The sequence below is a fragment of the Larimichthys crocea genome, chromosome XIV, assembly GCF_000972845.2.
Source record: "Larimichthys crocea isolate SSNF chromosome XIV, L_crocea_2.0, whole genome shotgun sequence".
NCBI lineage: Eukaryota > Metazoa > Chordata > Actinopteri > Sciaenidae > Larimichthys > Larimichthys crocea.
The window spans coordinates 13,019,550-13,045,714 of NC_040024.1; the positions used below are offsets into that span (position 1 = coordinate 13,019,550).

Genomic DNA, 26,165 nt, shown 5'->3' on the forward strand with positions numbered 1-26,165 from the left:
CTTGATTGAAAGTTTGAGGGTAAAATGAACTGTAATAACAAATGAAGACTACAATTTGCCATCACTGATGTGAATTTAGCACCGACTAAACATACAAAATGCCAAATAAGGGGTGTGTTTATGATCATAACCATAAAAAAAGTCTCTTATTACCCATGGAATCAACCGTTCGGAACTTTTATTTGAACAGAAATGACATAGTATTTTCACTGTTTTAGATGACATGCCTTGAGATGTTGTCTGTGTCTGCACATACCTGATCAGAAATAGCAGTTGTTTTCCAGGAGTAGATCCTTCCTGTGGTGCCTCCAGTTTCCTGCCTCTTTTGCCAGACGCCCTCGGTCCGTCCCTGGCCAGCTGTCATACCAAGGAAACCAAATACAGAGAAAGCCTGGCACGGGGCTGATGGAAGCACAGTCAGTCGGGTTAAATTCCTCATGTTTTCCAAGACAGTTCTAGGAGATATTATGCAATTTGCAAAGAAAATATGTCAATATTCACTTTAGCATTTTTGTGTTTAATGAGCCTGGTAATGTCTTGGTTTTGATAACAAACATGGGGTATAAAGAATAGAATAAAGAAAAAATGTACAAGAGAGGCAGAAGTGCCATGTTCTATAATGTTCTATAAACTAATTGCTGATGTAAAAATAGATATTATGTGTGCTTTCACATTTCTCTTAAGTATCATCTCCTTTTCCCTCAAGACCATTTTGACTTTTCCCCTATGGATAATTCAGTATTCAGTCAGGGTTGTAGTACTTGAGATTGGTGTCAGTAGTCTTGGAATCCACTGCATCTTTACTCGACCTTGTCTTGATGTTGGACAAAGAAGACTTTATTTATTACAGCAGCATGCAAATTCTGCTACTCAGTACTTAGACGGTTGAGACCACACCACCTAAAGACATTTGGAAAATGATATCTACATTAAGCTACCTAAGTAGGCTATAAACTGTCTGGTCTTGGTCTTGCTTTTGGTCTCAAACCCTCAAAGTCTTGGTCCTGCCTTGTCTTGATACACTGTCGTCTTACATATTAAAACATCTGATCCAGGAACATAACATTTCTGATTGTATTTATGGCTGTATCTATTACATATATAATTTAGTTAGTTACAATAAGTTACTCACTTTAATAATGTCCACCCAGTGCCTTTATATGAATGTTTATGCTAAACGTACAAGTGACACTTTTCAAGTGACAACTCAACAACACTCTTCACTGAGGTATGCCATCAAAAAGCTTCTGAAACAACAAGTAAGATGAACCTTGACTTTTTGCTCAAGCTGCCATTCAGGTGGTTGAGAATAAACAACTGAAAAACAGTTTTCTACAAGGATTATATCCTTCTTCCCTAGTTATGACAAAATAATAACTGGCACAAGATGAGAAACTAACCTTTAAAAACTAATTAGTGTTTAAGCAGGCAGTACGTAGGAACAAAACATTCACCCCTCCACTGAATACTAAGCTGGTAAGAATTGCCCTTCAAACTCTGCAGAGAAAGGACAATAGAAGGAAGACGAGGTGGGAGATTTGGAGGACAAGGAGGAGAAAGCTGTCATTAAGTCCTCAACACTTTAACTACTGGCAACTCCAGAGGGAAAAACAGCTGGTTGGTTGGAGAGGGTTGGTGGTCATTAGATGAGATCATCTGACAACTGTTGTCTTACATGATAATTAGCTGGGATTTACTAATAGTGCGCAAAAAGTGGCATAATCCGGTGGTATATCATACTACTAATATACAACACTGCTGCTGTGCTGAAGGGCTGCACAAACATCACAAAGAAGTCCCTCCATACTATAACCTTCACAATGTTACTGTATGAATGTATTTTTCTTCTGAACGTGTGGTTTGAATCTCACACAGAGGATTTCAGCACTTTTATGTGACCTTCACAGACTGTAATGAGACTGAAAAGGGGCGTCCTCGGGTGAAGATACCTTTGAAAGATTGTATAGTGGTCTAAAGAGAGATTAGGCCCCTGGGGTGTTTAAATGCTAAACAGGCAAAACGACCCTCAGTGCTTTTGCTCTTTTGATCTTCCACCTTTTTAAATGGAAATAGATCCGATTAACTCAGCAATATGATTAATGATATAGCCTAAAACCTAAATATTCCACCCAGTGATATACAAAACAGACAAAAAGAACAGACTATTGCTGTGTTATATAAACCATTTAAAGACAATTAGGTCTGATTTTTAACTCTTTATTTATTCTTCATTTTAAGATACAAAGGCCAGACATAAAGGAATCCTCTTAGAAACACATTACTGGAATAAAAAACAAAAAAACAAACAAACAACTTCAAATCCAGTATCAATTCTATGAGGTCAACAGTCAAGAAATTGACTCATATTACCAAAACATCAATGGCAATACATTTTTTTATCAATCATAGAAAACCTGAACATCGGGGAAACAAGATCTGAACTAGAATATTGTTGATAATCACCTAGAAAAAAAAAATATCACCAATAAATTCAAATCGGTTGAACTGAGTAACACTCGTCAATAAAATGCATGCAGACGTGGATAACAAGGGTGACTGCTTATGGAATCGTCTGCGACAATAATAAATATTGTACAGTGTTTGACACCAACGTCTATCCTCTCAGTGGCACTGCTATCCCCTCATGCATTTTTTAAGCATCTTGAATTAATATTCATTGTTTTCAAACTAACACAGTATAATATTGCACAAGCCCATAATTCATAATTCATGGGGTGGAGAAGGTTTAGAATACTGTGACGGGGGCAGCAGAAGCAGATGATATGGCGGGGTCGTGTCGCGCACCCGGTGGAACCGTAAAAATCAGTTTTAATTTGGTTTCTCTCTTACAGTCTTATCAGCGAGGCCTCAGCTTTCAACTGGAGGCGTAATGTTGGACCCTTAGATAGACCGTCTGCAGCAAGCATTAATCTACTAACATAGACAGATCAGTACAACAGTACTGTATATATGTGTGTTACCACTAAACATCCAAAAGGGATTTCCCCAGACTTTCAAAACTCAGTTTAATCTAACAAAGAAACTGAACTGTGAGTAGATTTTCTCACGCTCTTTTTTTTTTCTTTTTGTACTCCTACATGTAATAATGAATTATGTTTACTGTTTGTTCTTCAACGCATAATACTGTTTTTTTTTCTTTTTGGTTTTTGGATATTTCAAATGTCAAAACACAAACATCAAAGTGCCATAAAAAACAGTTAAACTGTGTCAACACAACTAGAAGCACAGCCGAGTGTGTGTGTGTGTGTGTGTGTGTGTTAGTAAGTGAAGTAGCATTTACTGTACATTAGGAGCAGATCTGCTTTGACCTGAGATAACATCCATCAGAAATTTTAAACTTGCAGCCTGTACACTATCGCTAATCACAATTATTGAATTTCTATTGATTTAATCGTCATTCCTTCAGAAATAATAAAAAAAAAAGATCTGAAGTGTGTCTGAGAATCAAGACAAGAAAAATCTCCACACACGCTTCTTTTCAGAATCATTACACTTCAAATGGCCTCTTAAAGTCAAGACTAATTAACTAAACGAACCATTTTTTTAAACTGAACATGAATTATAGCAGCCAATAACATGAATTCTGGATCTGGATCAAACTAATCTTTTTCTGAATGAATGATTCTTGTATGCGATGTCCCGTTTCTTTGGCCAAACATGTAACGACTATTATTCATTTCCTCAACAGCAATAAAGTGTCTCCTCTCTTTCACTCAACAATGATCTGGAACTCTTTTGTTTAGAACATCCTGTCTGTCAATGAGGGTGTCTCTTCTGGCTTTGAAGATAACATCTGTTGCTTCAGTGCACCATATGCAATATTTTTTTTAAAATAAACTCACAGAAAGAAAAAAAGAAAAAAACATGGGGTGTTGGCACAAGTTGAGTTAATGACTTCACACTGTTTTGGTCTGAAGCTTCCAAACAAGGCTGCGGCCTCAAACAGAAATAGAAGAAGCTCGTACACACGTTCAGTAAAAATGAGGATTTGCGTGAATGGTTGGAAGTTGGTTCGTCTGTTATTGGCTGCTACACGTACATATTTTACTAGAGTAAATAGTGTGTTTACACCTTGGGTGTTAACCAGCTTAAACAAATGTACTGTAGGAAACATGAACTGAGGACAAACCACTGCAGAGAAATACCAGGAATACTGAAGAACACACCTGTGACAATTTGACTCTCTTATTTTTGTTCAACAAAGACGAGAAAAAAAAATGGCAAATTTGCTTTTGAACTCTGGTGTTTTCCCATTAAAGAGCAACAAGCATGTTTTTTTTAAATCCACATTTAAAGTCAAAGCTTACTTTCCAATATATGAATCAGATTTTCTTATGCTCAGATTCACCTTGTGGTAAAAAAAAAAAAGTGTCAATACATCTGAAGAGAATACATATTCTGTGTGTCTGTGTGAACTGTTCGGTTATAGGACGTGTGCAAGCCATTAAGTGGAGCTTATGTACATCACCAGCCGTGGGTCATGGAGGTTCAATGTTCCAGGTAGAACTGATCTAGGATCAGAGTCTAGGCAGCACCAACTGATACAGCAGCAGTCCCGTTACCCCTGACCTCTGACACAGGGATGCCACGGTTACCACCTTTGATTTAGCCGGTAGGTGGGATAAAAATCTGACTCCATCCCTGATCAGTAACAAAGGAGATATGGATTTATTTCCTGAAATTATCACAGATTTGGTTCAGGTGGAAAAGACGAGTGATCACTTCAGGAAACGAACAAAGAGGGGACACTGGGAGCTGAACTCAATCAGGACCCTGGTAACAGTGGTTAAGGGTAACATATCCCACCTCCAACCAGCCAGGGTTGGGGTGGTGGTGTGCTACTCTGGTGTTTGCTGCCCCCTAGGGCTGAGAGCAAGGCAGTACAGGTGTGGCTCAGGAGGGACAAGGGCAGGAGGGTAAAGGGAGGGGGGAAAGGGGGGGTGGAGGAGGTAGAGAAAGGAGGAAGATGAGGAGGAGTGGGGTAGGCAGGTCCAGGGTGGTGCTACTCGTCACAGCCAAGAAGCTCGATTCGCAGGGTGATGCGATCGTGCCACTCCCACGGCAGGATGCGAACGTAGCGGCCGTAGAACGGGGGATCAAAGATGTTGTTTTTGTGAACGTTGTTGTCGCTGTTGCCTGGAAAGATCTGGACAGAGAACAGCAGCCTGTCAACGCAACACAGATCAGCCACTGGTAGTTTTAACAATTAAAATATTGGTGTCGTTTGGAGTTTAAGCCAGTTGTCTTCAGTCAACAGCTTCTTTCATTTTCCTACATTATTAAGTCATACAACATGTATGATTATTTTTGATGATGATTAAAAACAACAAATACAGACAGGTATACAGAAAGACAAACAACCAAAGCCATGTATATTTGTGGATTTCTTTTCTATTATAAGAATAACAAGAATGTTACAATTAGCATATGTATGTGAAAACAACAAACAATAAAGACAATTAGTAAAACAAATACAAACACTATCCATGAAGGACTAAATTAAAATCATAAACTGAACTTCGAATGTTTCATCGATTAAGTCAGTGGAAACTGTCGATGTAAGTTTAATGACTTCATTTGGCCGTACTCTGGTGCACATCTGGCAGGTGAACAGATTTTTGGAAACATGCAAACAGAAAGCTAATTAAACCCAGCGTCAACATAATTGTTTCCAGGTATGTAGACGAGTAAGTCAGATACGAGCTTGAGCTTTTTATGGTTTCATTTAAGAAAAAAACTTTTTCCATAAAATCCACCAAGACATTAATGTTATTGTTCCAGCTTTTCTAGCATGTGGCACAGGGTCAACCGTATGTCACTGTAGGGATAGTGTCAAATCTTAGATTATTAAGAGGACACTGACTTCTCTCCTTGAGATACTGAACAGCTGTATGTTTGTGTAAAGCAGCATTCTGGTCATTGCTATGGCAACCAAGGTCAGAGGATAAGGCTGCCTCACTCCCTCAAAACTACAGATAGGTGCATAACATAGAAGCCTCTCAGAGTCAGATAAGAATGTTGAGCCACTGAGGGTCAACATGTTTCCTTCTTTGCAGAATAATGAACATTTATGGACAGACAATAGTTGTGTCTCTGTCTTGAGGGCATATAGACGAGCCAGAGAGGACAGCGTCTTCAGAATTGTAACGGCATCATGTGACGACAAGCGTATTAATAAATCCTACATTCTCTTTGTTGAAGTTTCAATAAACCTTTCAGCGTGATGCAGCTGAAGCGTGTTCCAGGTCTGAACTGACCTTGTCTGTCTTTGTGGTCTCGTCCTTCACGATTGTCCAGGACTTTCCGTCATCACTGTGAGCCACTTTGAAGGCTGTGACAAACTGGATGTTGCCAAAGTCTTTGGCCCCCTGTGTAATGATTCCTGTGATCTTTTTAGGAGAGTGCAGGTCCACCTGAGGATACAGACACAGCTTCGCTTTACGAACCCAGCAAATCGCAAACTAAAAAACAACAACGTTCAGGTCTGTCACATCTTACCTGCAACCACTCAGATCGGTTGTTGGTGGCGGCAGTCCAGGCGTTGGTCTTGCCCTGTTTGTCCAGTCGGGCATAGTGGGGGTGCCAGGTGAAGGCCTCAATGCCCCAGGTGCGGAAGGTGCTGGAGGCCGTGATCTGGTTGTTAGATACCAACCTGGACTTCAAACCCATTGGCTCTGAACAACCTGAAGTGTTTGAACACACTGTGGAGGTGAGACCAGGCAGAGAGACAGAGGAAGAGACAGAATGGAAAGAGAGGGGAAGAAAGTATGACAGACAGAGGACAGACATGAAGCGGCCAAGGCCAGCCAGTGATGAGTGAAGCAGCAGCCACCCAGAGATGATGAAGGACCAGAGCAGTAGATGCAATGAACAGAGATATGGGTCGCTTTGAGCTTAGATGAACTCGTGGAGTCCAGTACTGCCTTCAACTATTTGTGCTGTGCTTATCTGTGCTTCAAGTTGATCACACCCACATTATTAAGGACGAGTGATCCTCTGCAAGTATTCTCTATTTCCTGTATCACTTCACATGTTTGGTGTTAGCAAAACAAATCTAAAGTAGAAACAAACTTGTAAGGCTGTGAGAAACTTTTTAATGAGTGTGGGTTAGTGAAGCAGCTGGGCATGCAGGTCAGATGAACAGCAGATCAAAGATGCATGAAACAAAATGTTAGAATTTCAGCTGTACTGTCCAACATCATGGAGCTGCTCATGCGATAGCCTTTCTCGTTTGCATAACATTGTTTTGCACTTCAGTTGATTCACAAGCTGTCTTACAGGTTCATCATGAGTATTCATCATCAGTACTTTTAAAGTGTGCAACTCATGCATGCTGGCTGTGATTTCAGACTGACAGATGACCCCAACATGCTACAGATATAGCAATTTTGGAAACATGCACAAACTGGGAAGCATAGAACAGCACAGAACAGATACTGAGATCCGATAGATCAAGAGAGATTGAAGATGCAACAGTGTAATGAGGCCGGAGAGTTCTGAAGAACCACACTGGCTTTACATAAAAACAACAGCAACATGAACAGACATTGGTTGAAATACAGAAAACTTAAAAGAAGTAATTATTACATTTTCCTGCTGGGGTGACACATTTTTAAATGATGACTATGACCAAATGCTCTCACTCTCAATCTCTGAATCATTAGCATCTAAAGTGCAGTATGCCTGCCAGTATTACTACAGTAAAGTATGGTTCTGATCTGTGTGGACACATCTGTGTTCAAAGTTACTAAGTATTTCAGTCCTCTGGGTAACATCCTTTGAAATATGATCATCACAAGTCCAGAAGTCTGAAAACAATTAGATGACACATAGAAGCCAAAGACAATTGGATGACAAATGTCCCACCTGGAGTTTGAACGACTTAAGATGTGAAAAGTTGCTTTCAGTCACTAACGTGTGTGTATTGTTCTATGTCTTCTGTGTGAGTTTACCGTTGAGCTCACAGCCCACCAGCTCCATGCGCAGGGTGCAGGCCTTGCGACACACCACAGGGATGATGCGGATGTACTGGGCGATGATCGGGGGGTCAAACAGGTTGGTCTTGGTGCCATCGTTGTCCACGTTTCCAACAAATACCTACAAAGAAAGGAGTTAACAAACTGTGTCAACTGTACTGTTAATCAGTTATTTTTTGTCACTGATGAATGATTACAATAATTGCTATTAAGTGGCAGTTTTTAACATGATGCATGTATTCTAAAACATGGTGTAGGCACTCACTCCTCTCTGCAAGCAAATTTAAACTCAAATAAAATAAATATCATACAAATATAAATATAACATTTGTCTCTGTTTCATAGCTGCTGTTGACAAGTGTCACAGTAGAATTGTGCATGTTGTGAGTCTTGTATGATTTGGTCTCTGCTCCCTCTAGCGGTCATTTGTCTTTTAGCATCACACTAATGTGTTCTGCGTATTGGGGTTGATGAATCTGTTAGAAATCAGTTTGAAACAGATTTTAGTGAACTCATTTTTGCTGAACTGTGTTGTGTGTCCTTACACGGTCCTTCCTCTCTCCCTCAGTTCTGTACATGGTGTATGTCTTGCCATCCAGGCTGGAGGCCACCTTGAAGGCCTTGATGAACTCGGCTGTTCCTATGCGACTGGCACCCTGCGTCACGATACCTGTGAAGCGCATCTTCCTTTGCATGTTGATCTGAAATTATGGACAGAGAGCAGACAGTTCAATTTAGTTAAACTAAAGCATTGAATGACATCAAGTGAAGGTGAGCAATGTGGGGATGGTGAGTTTTTAAAATAACAAACAGGTGTTGAACAAGAGAAATGTATGATTAAATGGTAGGAAATGTAAAACAACTGTTTCTAGACTAAATATACACCCAAAGAATTCCATCTCTGCAGTTATCTGTCTACTTGTCAATCTACATATCTCTTGTACTGTGTCCCTGACCTCACCTCTATCCATGGGTTCTTGTCGTGTGCAGCAGCGCTCCAGGCATTAACCAGTCCCTTGTTGTGAAGGCGGACGAGCTCAGGTCCCCAGCGCTGCAAGCCCAGCATGCTGTAACGGACTGATGAGGCTGTAATCTGGGACTCAGCGATGCCGCCTCCCTCCAGGCCGAGCAGAGAAATACAGCCTGTAGAGGAAACGTGGGGGGCAGATTCTGACGTCAGTGTGAGATTTCCCACTGTGGCCCAAATGCAAATTTGGCATATAACAACCTTTCAGAAACCTGATTAAAGATTAACGTAGCCAAGTACTCACACCTTCGTTATTAATTTTTACACTATGGCTGTAAAGAAAAATTGTACATGCACTATGAGAAGACTCATAACACAGAGAACTGTGTGAGTATACATTCAGACACTCAGGAGGTATGCAGAGTGTAATCAGCCCTAAGCTTGCCTGTGCTATACTTTGACTAAACTGTGTAAACCATGAAGTCATTAAGGATGCAGAGCGTTGAATCAGCCTAACTGAATAAAGTATTGATTCCTTATTTGGCTGGCTCTCTTTATGCTGCCTACTGATCATTCTAAAATGCAGGAGCTTGGCTGCCTTCCCAATCCTATTATCATTAATGTCGTCCTTCAATTCTACTTCTTTCAATTAATATATTTCTGTAACAGAGCCAGTAGTACACCATTACACATGGATTCAGTGTGCCTGTTTGTGTGCACTTTGGTTACTCAAAAGTTTTTTGTTTTTTTTAAACAAAATCACAATTCATACTCAGTAGAATTTGTTTTACTAAATAAATATGAGTTGTTTTCTTTAGATGAACGTATTGAGACTAATTGAGTCATTTGATGAATTCTCGAGTGTTGTCACACTTACGCAGTTGGCAATGTTTGCCCACATAAGGGGAGGGACAGTGACATTTGAAGTCTCCATCCAGGTCTCTGCAGGTGCCTCCATTCTCGCATGGCTGGCCAGCGCAGTCATTCACATCTACACAGAGATAAAACACGCTGTCACTTCCTATAGCCAAACATAAACAGCTTACTGGTCAACTGTTATCAGCCAGTCTGAAAGCAGGTCACAGTTAGTGCCAGTGAAGATCACATGTCATGCTTAAGAGAAGTGCTTTGATATTTCAATATCAAACCCTCGATACTTCACCCGCTTCATACGGAGGTTAGTTGAAGCCATGCTGACATCACTGGAGGTGTAGTAAAGACGGTAAATGTAGCGTTCAAGATATCTGGTATCAAAGAGCCAGCTGCACCAGGAGCATACGTGGTCAGGATGTAGAGAGTATACAAAGGACTTCATGTGTTTAGCTGGTGAGTGTGAAGATGTTATATGCTGCTTTTAAAGAAGAGTAGAGTATTGTTAAGTCTGTCCAGTGCATGTTTAAGTCCCTTGTAATTCTTTGTATTGCCTCTTGATGGCGCCCTGACCAACACCATCTGTCCAGCTCAAAGTCTGTCAGATGAGTTGAGTGGAGGAAAACGAATGAGCAGAATCAAACGGGAATCATCTCAAACCCACAGGAGCTGTGTGTGACTAAGCCAGCTTTGAAGGCTGCAAACTAAAAGGTGGATTTTTTAGTGACTCTCTGGACCTTTAATCTTCAGTGGTTGTTATTATGGAAGGAAACGCACGCAAAACAACCCAGGCACACCGATGTTATGTTTCTATCCAACAGGCACACACATGGCAGCATCTCCCTGCCCACATGCTCTCTCCATAAATAGCTCCGTGTCCAAACATTCATTTTCACACAGTCACAGGAGGAATACAGTCATTTTGAAATCCACAAACTCTGGATAACGAGGTCCACAGTCATGACACTTCTGGCTCTGAGAGCTTACACAGAATAGCACTAAACTTCCTAGAAACAGAAATCAATAAATTAATAAGTAAATTTAATAACGAGTTCATTTAGTCTTGGAACAAGTCAATAGGTAGAAGTTACTTCTGTCTGTATCTAGATATGCTGATTAATTTATAATATCAGGGGATCTTTGGGTTTCAAGAATTTATAAAAGGATGTATGAAGGCTACATAAAATATAAAACTTTTAAGTACTTTAAATTAAGATACAGAGTAATTAACTGACAAACAAACACCATTACACACTATAGTTAAGGCAGATTGTGTTGAATGGCAGAAGGCAGACTGTATTATACCAATGTGGTTAGGTCACTTGTCTTTTAAATGTGATTTCTTTGAGTTTCATTAAAATCAGAGAGCTATTTCATGAAGATGTGTGAAAAGGTTTATCATTCGCTACTGGATGCACAAATATAAGAACTGTACTATGTAGTATTTGAGTAGGCTTCTACTTCAGACTTTAAGACACTGACTGGACAAAATGTTGATTTGCTCCATGATGTCAGGATCCTAACAACCTATCATGTTCCTCACCTTGTGGCATACAGACCTAGATCTCACTTTCATGTCAGACAAAACAACCCAGAGACCTAAATCAGTAAGTGATGGCTGATGGAAACTCCGGGCCTGATGTACGTCAGCTGGTGGTTTTCTCTCCAGTAAGAGGATTGTGTACCAGGAGGAGCATACAGCCAGGTCTGCTCCAGAGTCTAATCCATTTATGTGACAACCAGACAGGGGTCAGCTGAGAGAGGAGTCTGTGGAGCTCAAAAGTATCCCTGAGACAGGTAGATGAACAGGTGGATGCGCTATGACTGCAAAGGCCTGTAGGTTTGTTTATTAACAGGGCTGCACGTGCCTCATCTTCTCATGTTGCTTTGGTTCATTGTAACCATGAGCTGACTTATGGAGATGCTTCAGCTGGAAAACTGAAGCCAAAACTGACATCTAATCAGATGTTACATATTTATCAGTATCTGCTGTCAGCACACTGTTTGTACATACTGTACATATAGAGCACCGCACCATGGCCTGTATCCAACAAACCCTGTAGCTACGGGAAACAGCACACTACCACAATATTTAGAGCGTCAATATCTGCCCCAGCATGAAGCGGAAACCAATACAAATCTCATGCGCCCTGTTTGAAACCTGACCCTAATCGATGCAAAGCCACGGTCGGTTGGCAGTGCATGTGGTGATCAGCAAAACTATCGATGTCCAGGAAGTGTGCTGCAGCCAGCAGGTTTTGGACCATTAAAAAAAACGTGCGAGCCTGAGTCTGACCGCCGGAGATTCTGCTTTTACATTGCTGTGCGAGAAGAGTAGATGGTGTTATCCGTTCTCTGTACCTCACAGTGTGAGGCCTCAGCCCACAAGGTACTCAAACTGAGTTCTGAAATTAAACCATCTGTGATGTTTAACCACTTCCTTCTGAAGTAAAAAAGCAGTAACTGTGTGAGGAGTGAAACAAGTTATTCTTTATGCCCACAAATATATTGTCCATTGCTGTATTAAAGTACTAAACCTCTGGTATAATGGTTATTAATATAAACCTTCCATCTCTTATATCTTACATCCATCTCTTACAACATTTGCTGCAGGGAAGAAAAGTTAGTCTTTTCTTCAACCAAAAACAACATGAAATAAGAAAATTATATATTTTTAATCACCACTCTCACTGTTGCCATGGTAAAGCAACCAAGTGGGGTGCTCTAAAGGCATAGTGGTCACCGGATAAAACCACAATGGTATTAAATAAAAAAAAGGCTGAAAGGCTTCCAGATGTGTAATTTGCTATATACTGTGTGGACTGGCTGCATTACACCAGGGAGCGCCAGCAGCACCCAGAATAGCTTTGAATCAGATCTGTGCCAGGGTGCTACTCTCTGCTGGAGGGATGCGGAGCTCCAAAATGAAACTTCTGATGTCATAAAGTTTATTTACAGAGCATATTATTTAGAGCTGTGTTTCTAAGCACCCTCTTGAAATATATCAAGGCATGCCGGTATCAGGTCCTGCGCTTAAAATTGCAATGGCTGCAGCATTTTGAATATCTATATTATTGCATTTCTGCAGCTTTGTGTGCACATTTAATATTACTGTGAGATCAGCTCACCTCATTTGCTACAGTAAGTATAGATCCCTCATATCCTGTTTTTGTCTTTAGAAGTTCAAGAACAGCTTAGTCAGGGAAATCAAAACTGACCTCAAACTGACAAAAAAAGTGACTCTTGAAAGTTCTAAACTATGGACTTCCCCCTGCTGAACATCTACTCACCCTCTATTCAACTCAACGTTATGGTCACAGATTTACACAAATGTGGTTGTTGTAGTTTCTGAAGGATCTCCAGCAGGGCGCTCAACCCCCCACTTCTTAGTGGTCAACAGAGTTACAGATATAAATGTACAGAACTTAAAAACAGATCTTAAATGTTTGTAATAGTTTTTGTTAGTTTAGTAGTCCTACAATGAGCATGTCTGGATACATGAGTTACTGTAAATCTTTGCTTTCTACAGTGAGATTCATTCTGATTTAAAGCAACTTGACATTGAGGCTCCATAATTAGCAGTTTCCACAGTTTAAACTGTGGTTCTATCATGTCAGCTGTATTGATTTCATATTTATGAGAGCCCTGTGGTTTTCTAAAGCCCTCATAAGTCTGTTACTGGTTCAGTTTTCACCAGCCAAAACACGCAACAGCTGCTTCGGTTACTTCAGATCATGCTGTGAGCCCAGGTAAGTAGCTTTCAAGATCTCTAACAGGACAATCTAGCCTGTTTAGTGCAGACAGTAGTAAACCAGGAAATGCATGCCAGGCTTAGTCAGATCAATGACAACACACACACACACACACACACACACACATATATTATACGTACACGCACAGCCAGTACTCTACAGGGGGCATGGAGCCCAGTCTGCCCACATTACCACATCCTGGGAGGAGCTGAAAACTCTCCCAAAACATCTGAAAAAGCAGCACACGCATACACACCCCCTTCAGGGACTTCCAAGAAGCAAATAACTGCCTTGATCTGTTATGAAAATCTGGGATTTAGAGGCCATAAGCAAGAAAAACTCGTTCTTCCCTCAGTGTTTCCATCCATCTGCCACCACCAGAGTGAAGTGAACAGCTATTCATGTCTCCCCCCACCCCCACCCATACCCACACACACACACACACACACCTACACAAACCATAAAGGCTTTTAGGCCGATTTGACAGGACAGTCAGAAGTGCTGCAGTCAGACCTGAGTGGAGAGTGTGACATTGTCAGGAGGGCAGACTTAATTCACTGTTCAGCCTCCACGTTCACTTTTCCGCCTGGCAACAGCAGCGCTGACGTTGCGAGCGCTCAGCGTGGACCGCCACTTTCTGTTGGCCAGGCTGGTACGAGGGATGAACCATGTGTGTATGTGTATGCTAAACAGTCTTTATATGAGATCATCAGCTGTGTGTGGTTGTTCATGTGGGATGAGCAGCGCACACGTGATGTTGTTTTTTTTCCAGTAGAGATTTCCTTGCTCTCTTGATCTGTTTCTCAAAGGAATTTTAGTCCTTGAAGAAGAAATTTATTCAGTAGTGAAACCAACTACATATGAATAAAAAAAACCTTTTGTCCTCTGCTTTTAATTTCTTTCCTATAACTGACTGTAGGCCTCCGAGGAGAGGATGCTTCTATTTTCTACCCTCTATTCTAGTCCACCTTTCACTTCTTTACTGTTGCGTTTTTCTATTTATACTTTTCTAGTTGCAGTAGTATGTGTGAGAACAAAATATTTGTCTCCATCTGGCTCCAGTTTGCCAACACCAACTTATTAGACTCTGTGTTTGGCTGTTTTCTGATCCAAAAACACTTCATTCACCTCCTCACAGGCTCATATACAGCCCAACAATTCAGCAGTCAGGGACTGTGGTGACAATTCCCAACTTTTTAATCAATTTCTACACAAAAATGTCTGTCTCAATTTGCATTTCCATGTGTGAAGTGAGTGTAAGGAAGCTAGTTAAATGTTTAACTACACAACACCTCCCTGGGCTCACCACAGTCGCTGGTTTTCTATAGCCCGTCTTCTCTCTTTCACACAAACCATAGGAGCTGGCCACACACACATATGACTGTTTGCCCTAGCTAACGCTGTTTGCCCCGTGACCCTGTGTCCTCAACACACACACACACACACACACACACACACACACACACACACACACACACACACACAAATTAGAGAGCACTTAAGCTGTCACAACACAGTCATCAGTAGCTGTGAAAGGAGGGGTACCACCCTGACCCAGTATTCTTCATAAACCAGCGTGGTCGAATAAATTCTCCTTATTGTGATACTTGAGGGATTATCTAATTAGTGTAAATGCATTCTCTGCAGAGGGCTCTTATTCCGACAGCTAAGCTAAAAGTACCTGCCAAAAGACTTGAATGTATGGATTTTGATGAGCTGTGATTTGTGGCTCTTGGGGGTAAAAGAAAATGCAAACACTAGGCTGCATTTGTTTTTGGAGTCAAATGAGAAGCATAAATACACAGGGGAATTCTCGATTATTTTCATCTAGACACCGACTTGTAAACAACTTAACTATCTCAGAAGCCATATGTATAGTTTCACTGAGGTTTGAGGCTTGAGGGAGTTGCACAACAAAATATTTTAGTAGGTCTCCTGTCAGGGTGGGTGAACACATCTAAAGATGAGATGATCTAACTGCCAGCTCTGCTGTTAGCCTTGACTCAGAAACAATGAGATATAGTGCTGAACTCAGCGGCTCCCTGTCTGTGAGAGTGTGTATGTAAGTGCATGCTGTATGTGTGTTGTTGTTGAATTCCTCAGCCTCCGCATGCAGCCAAGAGAACAGATAGCACCTGGATTCAAGAAACCATAGGCACAAAACACAAACACAGAGATATCTTTCTTTCCTCGAGTCCCCATTCCACCTTTACCTTTTGGTGAACTTAAATCAGCCCCTCGGACACCTAGGATAAAAAGGCATACATGATCAAACACAAAATACAGACAGCCTTTTCCTAAAAGTCCCCTTTCTGCTAAATTACTTCTTTGTGCAAACTTGGCCACTTGTTTTTCTGCCACCTTCTCGCTCAAACAGTAGCCATCTGTCTCTTGTGTGCAGGGCTGGAGGCAGTTGGAGGAGCGCAGCGCGGCACATGTTCCCAGCGTTGCCTCCCTCTTTTAAACTGACCCCGACTGAACCAACCTGGTCTGAGTGACGTGTGAATGAAACTCCCATGGGGACGACAGCTGTTTGTCTGGTGGTCAGCACTCGCAGCAGCTGCCTGCTTGTCAGTGTGTCAGGGTAGGCAGATAAACAGGGACCTCATTAGAGTTGCCAATTAGTTGTATGGGAATGTATATCTACGGTCACGGTCGGCAAAAGATGGAGACTGAGACTTTGGTATGCTGCTGTAGCTGATTACACTTTTTATATAAATAAAATAGCCCATAGAAATGTTTTGTTGGTGTAACTGATCTTGATATTTTGCAGTGCTATTATGCGATTCCAATACTCCTTCATAGCCTTTTCATGTATTTATTACAGTGCATTGGCACAGTATGACCTAGAAAAAGGCCTTACCAAAACACAAATGTACTAGAAAAAATTTAAAAAGGCTATAAGAATAACTTTCCATGGATCATTAACATCCAAATATGCCGGAGTGGAACTGATTTTGAATTGCAGCAGAACTAGACTACACAAGACTAGGCACAGACTTACTGTTTTGGCAGTGGACTCCATCGAAGCCTGGCTGGCACTTGCAGACGTACTCGTTGAAGACATCGCCTCGACGGGAATGACCGGTCAACTCGCAGGTGGCATCATTCTTGCACGGGTTTGGGTTACAAGGCCCTTTTGGACAGGAAGAATGCCACATAGAAGGAGAGACAAGTGTAACCGTGTTGTAGTAGTAATGAGTAGTATTAATAGTTAAACTAGTAATTATAGCAGTTTTTTCAGGGAATGGGTTGGTGCATGTAAAGATTCATTAATTCATTTTGTATTATTTAGCTTTCCTTGTATAACCAGCAAAAAAACAGATTTATTTCAGTCTCAGAGATGTGCCTTACCAGTCTCTGTCTCATTGCAGGTTTCTCCAGAGAAGCCATCAGGGCAGATACAGATGAATGGAGTCCCTGCCCCAGTCACACAGGTTCCACCATTATTGCAAACATTCTCCTTACAATACTCACCTGGAGAGAGAGGGAGAGAGGGAGAGTGACAAAGTTACTACCACAGTACAGTACACAACATAACATTCAGAAAAAACAGATTCTTTTAGTCCAGCTCTTACGTGAGCAGATGACTGGGGTTTAGGAGCTTTACATCAAGGCAAAATTTTACAAGATTTCTTTTTATTGTGATTCTTGCTGCTTTCTTTCAAATGTGTAGTGTGGCAAACTAAAAACCAGAGAAGGGAAATGGTGTAAAAGAGGAGAATATTATAACACTGGCTGTGAATCTGGTTTGATCCAGCTGTGGTTTGTACTCTTCATTTCACACTGAGAAACGCCTGACAGCTCAGCGCTTCCTGTCAAACATCTGATATTTCCATGCCCATATTTCAGAACAGGAAGAGGACGATCAGATACTGCAGCAGTTGTGTCTTGGGAGTAGTTTTGGCATCGTGCATGTTTATATTGCATTTAGTCCATTTTTGTTCCTTATGCAGTTTTTAACATTAAAACCAGTGAATATATATACAACTGGAAGAAAAAGTATTTATGGTCTTGAGTGTATCAGCTGAACTTGTGCTTTGTCTCATTATTAAATTTCCACTCAATTCCCTCTTTGTGCCACTGAATAAAAAATAAACAGCTTGCTGCGTGTCAGATGTGACGGTCTGAACAGCTGAGTAAGCCATCACTACAGTGTAAACACAACACAAACACTGGATGCTTCCACCAGCATCACTGTTGCCTGGCCTGAACCTGGCAATCTGGCAGCACTCTGGGAATGACGGAAATCGTGGCAGCTCGCAGAGGGAGAAGGAAAAAAAAAAAAAAAAAAAAAAAAAAAAAACGGAATCAAAAGGCGTGTAGTGGTTTTCAAAAAGCAAGAAGTCTGGATGAGCTATGATTTACAGTCAGAGAGAGTTTTATTCTAAAAAAGGAGATTCTGCCCTTCGGGAACTATGACCACGCGCTTACAAAATAATGGAACAACAATGGAAACTAAGTATGACACATGATTAAGGTCAACTTGTTCCTGACAAAATGACAGAATTGGAGCATTTACATTCAACATATTGAACAATGAAGCAGTAATTGCATTTTTCTCAGTATAGACACAGCACACAGCACTTCGGAAGTCAATGTCTCCATTATATCCCGTTTTGGAATATGGAGGAAGTAAATAATCAGGAGGCTTTTAACACCCCTGAAGACAGGGAGGACATTTCCAAGTTAAGACTTATCATTTGGATAATTGTTTGGGAAACTGAGGTTGGACCCCAAGTGTGAAATTGGTGGTTTTGTTACCACAATGTCTGAAAAACCAGGGTCAGAGATCTTTTTGAGCCTGTGAGGCAGCGCTTTAGTGGGGTACCTCTTCCCACCTCAAACAAAGTACATTCATGGGAGTAGATAAATATTTTTTTAGACTTCTATAGTAAAGCAAAGTGGCATTTTAGTCCTGCTGAGGGTATAATTCACAGTGGCCACAAGGCCACTGTTGAAAATGGTATTCTGAAGAGACATCCTGTGTATTGCTGTGTCCTGTCCATACTACACATATGTTTTCTTGTTTTTCTAGAGAGCCACACGAGAGGACAAACTCTGGCCAACAGAACAGTCTTCAGTGACAAAGGATTAAAAAAATAAATACTATATAATATATAAGTTTGTAGGTATCAGAAAGAAAGAAAGAAAGAAAGAAAGAGATCCACTTGCCAACATCCTGTTTGTCTGTTTATCCACTGAACTGCACTTCCCATAGATTATCCAGCTTTACCAGTGCTGTATCCAGTGTCATGGCCTTCCAAGTGCTTTCACAACTCATGGGAGTGTTAGTCAACAGGCTGGGCTGGCACCGCCAACACATTCTTATCCAAATGTTACTGCCTGTTTATTCTCGGGAAGGGAGACAACTTCCCTTCCTACGTTGGCAGACAGCTTCCTTCAGGAAACCCTCTCAGTGATAAACAACAACAGTGAATAAATGACCCTCCAAGAATATTTTAAAATGGAACAATCTGACTTATGAACTTGAAATAATAGATCAAGATAAGAGAGACAACCAGCTTTATTTTACATCTTCTAGAAACACTGTGTGGTCTGAGGAAATTAAATGTATGATGTATTAGTCAAAGTGGTCAGCCAAGAGACAGTGGTCAAACCACCAGAGCCTCCTCGAAAATCCCCCAAGTCATGCCGCTGTCTGTAAAAACCACGTCTGTAGAGTATAAATTACACAGGAATGAAGAAAAGAGTGGCTTTTTCTCCCCATTCACAACTATATACAGTATATGTGAAATACGATACAACTTTGAATTCAGCCAGTGAATGAAAATATGCAGATGTGTTATGTGGTTTCCACTGCACATAAACTGTCAGCTCCACTGCTGTTTCAGAGGGAACCAGAGACTTCTCCACTATCTTTAGTTTACAGTTTCAGATAAGTGTGAGTTTATACAACGAGAAATCTGTGGACATAGTTTCAGTTTAGTTTACCGTAAAACGCCTAATGAAAAGACTCCAAAACAAGTTCATTATTCAAGTTCAAACAAGTTATGAGATGTTTGTCTTTCTGTTTCTGCCTCACTACAGTGCAGGGGAATGACACTATTGTCATTTTTCAATGCAATGAAAACCACAACTGTGACATCTCTTCCCAGAACCAACGTTTCAGTTTTTAATGGAACTTGTCAAGACATGTTCCCCATGAAAACTGTTGGGAACAGAAACAGAAAGAGGGCTGTCCAATTTTTCAAATGACAAAAATCCCATAACCTCCATTGTGTTTTGGTGGCAACGGAAATCTGAGAGATGACCTGGACAAAGACAACCCAAACTATCTGCATGAACAGACACCAGTAGATCCAAGTCAGGAATGCTTTATTGTTATTTGGGTAAACTGATCCTTCAAGCTGCAGCAGCCTTGATAAGAAGCGTCATCAGTTATCCAAAAATATTTTGATATAATAGTTTGAGGTCTCACTGGCCTTGATGATAACCCTCTTAAGGCTGCGTGTTGCTGCTTAAGTAGTAACATTTCATTACAAGAACCACAATGAAAACAAGCCTGAGCCTGTTAATGTTGTTGTTCTTCAATTCCAAAAACAATATAATCAGTTGGTTTCATTATGTAAAACTGTTATGTAATTTATTCTCTCTTATAAAGTATGATAACTATTAGAGAAAGCTATGCGTCATCTGAGGGTGCAGCCACAAACATTTAATAATGCAGTAAAAAACACATTTAATATTTTCTGTCAAAGTGCTAAAGTACACAACGCGGTGCCCAACTTTGTCCTCGCCAAGAGACAGATTAGGAAGGTATGTGAAGTTATGTTTGGCAGGACAAGCCATTTCCACCGGGCATTGTGCTTTTCTCACTCCTTATGAGTCATGGTCTGTGCCTTTCCCGTGATGCCGGAGCACAAGAATGAGTTTCAAATACCAGACCAAAAACGCAGAGCAGTTAGAGCCACAATCACAGAGATTCAGCCCCCCATGAGCCCCATCCTGCAAAAGCTTGACCCTCGGATATAAAGGACACAGCTGGGGTTGGGCATCATGTCAGTGCATGTAGCAATATTTTTCAGTTATCACACTCTTTGTATTATTGTGGTCTGATGAAAGCAACTGCCAGATGTGCCTACAGCGCTCATAAAGCAAGCTTATGCTGACCTAAATGTGGTCAGTACAGGTGGCTGGGTTTGGCATGAATAACTCTATGGCAAGTCTTGTGGTTACTTCCTGAAAACAAATAAGTGGCTGCACAACACATGGCACACATGTTTTGGAGCTTCACCGAAGGAGTCGCTTCAAGTTCATCACCTCCTACCGATGTGACACACACTCGCTGTGTGACCAGGTGAAAAGATGCAAACCCTTTTTACGAGGCATCGGCAGAGTAAAACGCCTCAGGACTGTGTGGTAAAACCTGCTCTGTGCAGTCATTTACGGGCTCTGTGCCATGACTGAGGATGAAGAAAGGGGAGCCATTTCAGGACATAAAGAGTGGAGGGGGGTGGACTCTTTGAGGACACTCACTGCAGCTCATATAAATAGATAAAACAGCACTTTGGATAAAATGGACATAAGCGAGTAGGCGAGCCTTAATCAGTGTGATGCAAAACTAAACAGAGGTTTCGGAGCGTGCTATTTGCTGCTTTAGGAAAATACACAGTGGGCAAGGACCTCTTTCATGTGAATGATTCTTAAGTTATCAAAGATGACGTGGAATAAATCAGACAGGGACCAAAAATAATAAAGTTAGTTTAGGAAGGCTTGTTGAAAAGAGCTTGTTTGAAATTAGCTTAGAAAGTCAAAGTTGTCATGAGTCCAAACATCTGCTTCATACCTGGTGGTTGTGTAAGCGCTGATAAATGCATACATGTACGTGTGTGTATGTGTGTGTGTGTGTGTGTGTGTGTGTGTGTGTGTGTGTGTGTGTGTGTGTGTGTGTGTGTGTGTGGTTACGTCAGTGCTCATATCTGATGTGTCCTGAGGCCTGAAACAGTGAACACTCTGCCCTCTGCTCTGTCACGCACACACTGCTATCCTGGAGTATATAGGCTGGCAGGCAAGTGTGGGAACTCAGTGTTCCAGAAAGTCAAGGAGAAATGCCTGCACCAAACAAACACACACACACACAAACAAACACACACTTGTGTCCAGTCGTTGTTAAAACAGTTAAGGGATGTGCTGTTCACGTAATGAGAAGTCTTGAGACCTGTAGACTGCTCGTCCAGTCTGATGACACGTCACAGCCAAACTGCACTACTGAGTGATGGAGACAGACGGAGAGGGAGAGCCTGGCTGGAACACAACAGGAAGTGGATTTATCAAGGCCAGGCCTAACGGGGTCCTTAAATAGCCTGACTATTTTAAATATGAAGATGAGCTGGACTCCAGCTGCAGGTGAGCGTGTAATCTGCAACACGGGCATCTGCTGCTGCTCCAAAAAAATAGAAAACAAGCCACTAAAAATACTCACAGGCGTCACGCACGATCAACTTAACAACAAGCTTTTCTCTCACGTACTGTAACTGAAGCAGAGCCTGGAATAGTAACACAGCAGCAGCCGCAGTTTAAACTGAATGGACTTGCACCTAACAATATTGTCACACAGTTGTCGACCCTCTCTGATCATATGAACACAAAAGAGTTTCACAATTCTTCTTCTTTGGATTTAAGTCCGACCGATTTTGTCCTTGGCTCAGCGTTCACCTCACATGACAGCATGTAAAATATTCAACATGGCAGATTGGAAAGTGGGGCGACACACACACTAATAAAGTGGCCCAAATTAGAATATACTCCATATTGCAATGAAACATTGATTAAGGGAGCTATTCAAAATTCAAACTGGAAGACATAGAGCCTGTCCTGTCCTGAGGGATTTGGAGGGAGAAGTACTAATCAAGTCATCAGCAGCCGGAGGGGAGACCCAATACGGGCAGATGGTAAGAGCTAGATTTGACAATGGAACACACACGTACACTCATTCTGCTCACACACATTCACAAACTTACTGAACTCTGACTAACTAAAACTAAAAATATGCGGTTATGTTATGTGGTTTCCAGCCTACATCAATTGTCAGCTCGGCTGCTGTTTGAGGGAACCCGAGACTTCTCCTTTATCTTTAGTTTACAGACAAATAGATTCAGATAAGCACGAGTTTATAGAACAAAGGACGTCAGGCTATAGTTTCAGTTTACAGAGAAATTACCCTTGGGAAAAAAAAAAAATCACGCTTATTTTTTCTGTTTCAACAAGTGCAAGAGACACACCACAGTCTAAAGGCTCATATTCACTCATATCCATTCACCTCTGTCGTGTTTTTGGGCAACAGAAACCGCAGGGATGTTTATCTAATGACCCGGACAAAGAAAATCCACTATCTGCATGAACAGAGACCGCAGAGATCAGAAATGCTTTATTTTTATTGGGTAAATTACCATCCTGCTTATAGTTTGTAGCAACTAACCATTATTTTCATGATCAATTAATCTGATGGTTTTCTTTCTTGATTGCATAGTCTATTAAAAAAGGTACAGTGTGTAGGATTTAGGGGAAATTTACTGGAAGAATTCAGATGAAATGGAATATTCATAACTATGTTTACATTAGTGTATAATCACATGAAAATAAGAATATTATGTTTTTTTTTTTAACTTAGAATGAGCCTTTATATCTGCAGAAATAGTGGGTCCTCTTCCATGTTTCTACAGAAACCCAGAACAGAAAAAAACAAACACTGGCTCTTGCAAAGTCCATTTGCATTGTTCGCTAGTTTTGCGGCCGCTGTAGTTGTAGTTAGTGCTGCTCGGAAGGAGAGGGTGAGCCAGGCAGTGCTCAGTTGGTTGCAGTCAGCAACTACACCACTAGATGGCACTAAATTCTACACAATGCTCCCTCACATGGAAAAACCTCAATGTGAATTCCGACATCCTGCTGTGTCCAGTTAACAGGTCAAAACTCATACATGATAAGATTTTTATCATTTCATGGCCTTTTATCTGAGAAATGACTAAAACTATTAATTATCAGAATGGTTGGTCATTTTTCCAGCTGTTATCCACTCTTCAGTTTGATTGCTGTGGGGTTTTAATGTTTAATACTTATTATTATAATATGTATAATGTACACAGAATCCATTATTATATTGTGCCAATATTCAACATCCCATTTGAATCATTTTTAATCCCTTAAAAAATGTTGTTATACAGTGTTTTGTGCTTCCAGGGTATAAAGTCTACAATTTACAAAAAGTTGAATTCCTCCATTACCTGAACCTAAAGAAAAATGACTCACATGATTTGTTTTGCAGAGTAAGTATGGATAAGGAACATCCATCCATTACATCAGCAGGAAATTCAATTTCTGGTTAAGTCCAGTAACAATACAGCCTGATATATTGGCCTCAAGTATATTTGCACCAATTTGGACTGAAAACTGTTCATATGCACCTGCCTTCTTTCACAAATTATACACATACACAGTCTCCTGCCGTGCCATTGGCCCAGCGTCTGGCTATATTTAGCCCTGGTTCACTCGGTTGCCCTAAGTGGTCTTGTTGTGTGAAAAGACTGCCTCAGCCCTGACACAGAACGCCATTTTCCACTTCTCTCTCCTCAGCAGCAGACAGATGGGATAAGTGAGCCACAACCTGCTGAATTGAGCTTAATCAGGTTAAACACAGGGGGGAGAAAAAAACTCTTCTCTCAGCTCTAATTTTGCCCTGTAAACATTTTGCATGACACAGCAGCAACAAGTCCCCCTCTGCCCCCCAACTCCCTGACAGCGTGGAACAGTTAGTGAGCGCTGTTGTGGGTGGAAGTTCGCTGGTATGTCTGTGTTGGCAGCTGCATCCGGAAAAGTGACTCAACGTTGTGGTCAGAGCAACCACACCTATTCTCCACGGCTGTCCCGTCCCAGTGCATCGAGGAACAAACATGTTGGGATGTGTGCTTCAGACAGTGCGCTTTTCTCAGTTTCAATTCACACAAAAAGCGTCAAACATTTATGAAAGTGATGCTCAAAGACACATTTAACTGCCTGTCATGCAGGATAAATTATAGGACAAATAATGGGGGGAAAAAAAGTCCAAATCTGGTTAAAAGTTTAATACCTGCGTTCATGTGCAAATGAAACTAATCTTCTGTTGACCCTTAATGAGCATGCATGTTTGCATCTGCAGCCTGCAGTGTGTCTGTCAACAATACAACACAAATTCAGTCAGGTTGCAATGAAATGATGTCAACTATAAGGACTGCAAAGCAAATCAATGTAAAAAGCACATAAGCAAAAGCAGATTCAATGATGAGAGAATCAGGGTCAATAAAATGATTTAGAGCCCGTGTCTGGACTAGTTTAATTATTGTTTAGTTAACTTGTCTGCACATTTTCAAATGAATCTATGCAGGATGGAGAATATCAGTGAGCTCTGATAGTGAGAATTGATCATCAAGTGAGGAAATGTCAAAGGTCGGACTGTTTGTCGACTCAAAAAAGTCAAAGTCCAAATGTGTCATCTGTCAAGAAATACACACAACCTGCCTTTCACACACCAGCACCAGCCCGTGTCATGAATACTGCCCTTTACCAGTGTGCAAAAAGTGCTGCATGGAACAGGAACATTTTTTTTACATTTGGAAAATACATCATCCCACCAAGGGAAAATAAGGGTGTGCGACATGGGATGCCATGTCCCCGGTCTGTGAGGACAACATGAAGGCAGGGCCATGTTACCTTTTGTCCATCTGCCTACATGTGTTTGATGCATGGAAATGCAAACAAAGCCCAGTGCCAAAGGCATGAGGTTAACACTGGGCAGGAATAATAGCCAGCCTGTGTGTCATGCTCCTTAAAAGGGCCACTCTGCACAACAAAAAGCCCTGAGGTAACCACGCATCCTGACACGAGCGTCTGGCCCACAGAACACGGAAAACACGTTTTTTTTTTTTTTTTTGCTAGAAGTTATTATTTTTCTCATGTATTTAATTGTAGAAATGTTTGCTTCTGCAGTTTCAGAAGCAAATGGCTCACTTGTCACATTCCCACACGTCCTGTCAACTTATTCAAGGAGCACTTGAACCTGTCCACCTACACATGTCCACGGCTCCGTTACTTTGGTGATGAACTGACTGTCGGCACAGATTAACATATCAAACAACAAACACACGAGTACACTCAGTGAGGTGTCCGGCAAATTAACAACTAACTAAGTACATTTCATTTAGCAGCTAAACATGAAAACAGAGCGAAAAAAGACCAGCAGAGAGCAACTTTAATGTACAGCTCGACCTTAAACGGAAACCCTTAAACAGCAACGGGCCGAGGACGTTTAACGGCGGCGGTTTGAACTGTAAACAAACACAAAGACACAACTTACCGTTCACCACAAACACCAGGCAAGCTGTGAAAAGTTGCAGCCAAAGGAAAACACTCGTCCGCTCCTTCATGTCTGCGGTTTTTCTCGGTAGTTGAGTGGCTGTAGTTGGTTAGTTTAGAGGACGACAGGACCGTCAGAGAGGACAGGGACTCTGTGGACGCTGTGAGGCTGAAGGCTCGAGGTTGTTGTGCGGCTCGAAACTCCCAGGCAGCAGGCGTAGAGCAGGAGCA

General features: G+C 41.3%; 1 protein-coding gene across 4 annotated transcripts; it reads right to left on the bottom strand.

The window, feature by feature from the left end:
• Positions 1-2,201: 2,201 nt before the first annotated feature.
• mfge8b (milk fat globule EGF and factor V/VIII domain containing b) lies at positions 2,202-26,165 on the bottom strand. 4 transcript variants are annotated; one of them, XM_027287870.1, is made up of 11 exons: positions 25,936-26,165; positions 16,941-17,063; positions 16,591-16,722; positions 15,800-15,832; positions 9,842-9,955; positions 8,959-9,140; positions 8,543-8,698; positions 7,974-8,118; positions 6,520-6,722; positions 6,279-6,434; positions 2,202-5,167 (listed from the first exon to the last, which is right to left on the bottom strand). In XM_027287870.1, exons 1-11 carry the CDS (start codon positions 26,003-26,005, stop codon positions 5,024-5,026), a joined length of 1,458 nt encoding a protein of 485 aa, XP_027143671.1. In that variant the 5' UTR covers positions 26,006-26,165; the 3' UTR covers positions 2,202-5,023. The 4 variants fall into 4 exon arrangements, with proteins under 4 accessions (XP_027143671.1, XP_010733502.1, XP_027143672.1 ...); XM_010735200.3 differs by having other exon boundaries at positions 6,520-6,704; positions 25,936-26,164; XM_027287871.1 differs by lacking the exon at positions 15,800-15,832 and having other exon boundaries at positions 25,936-26,164.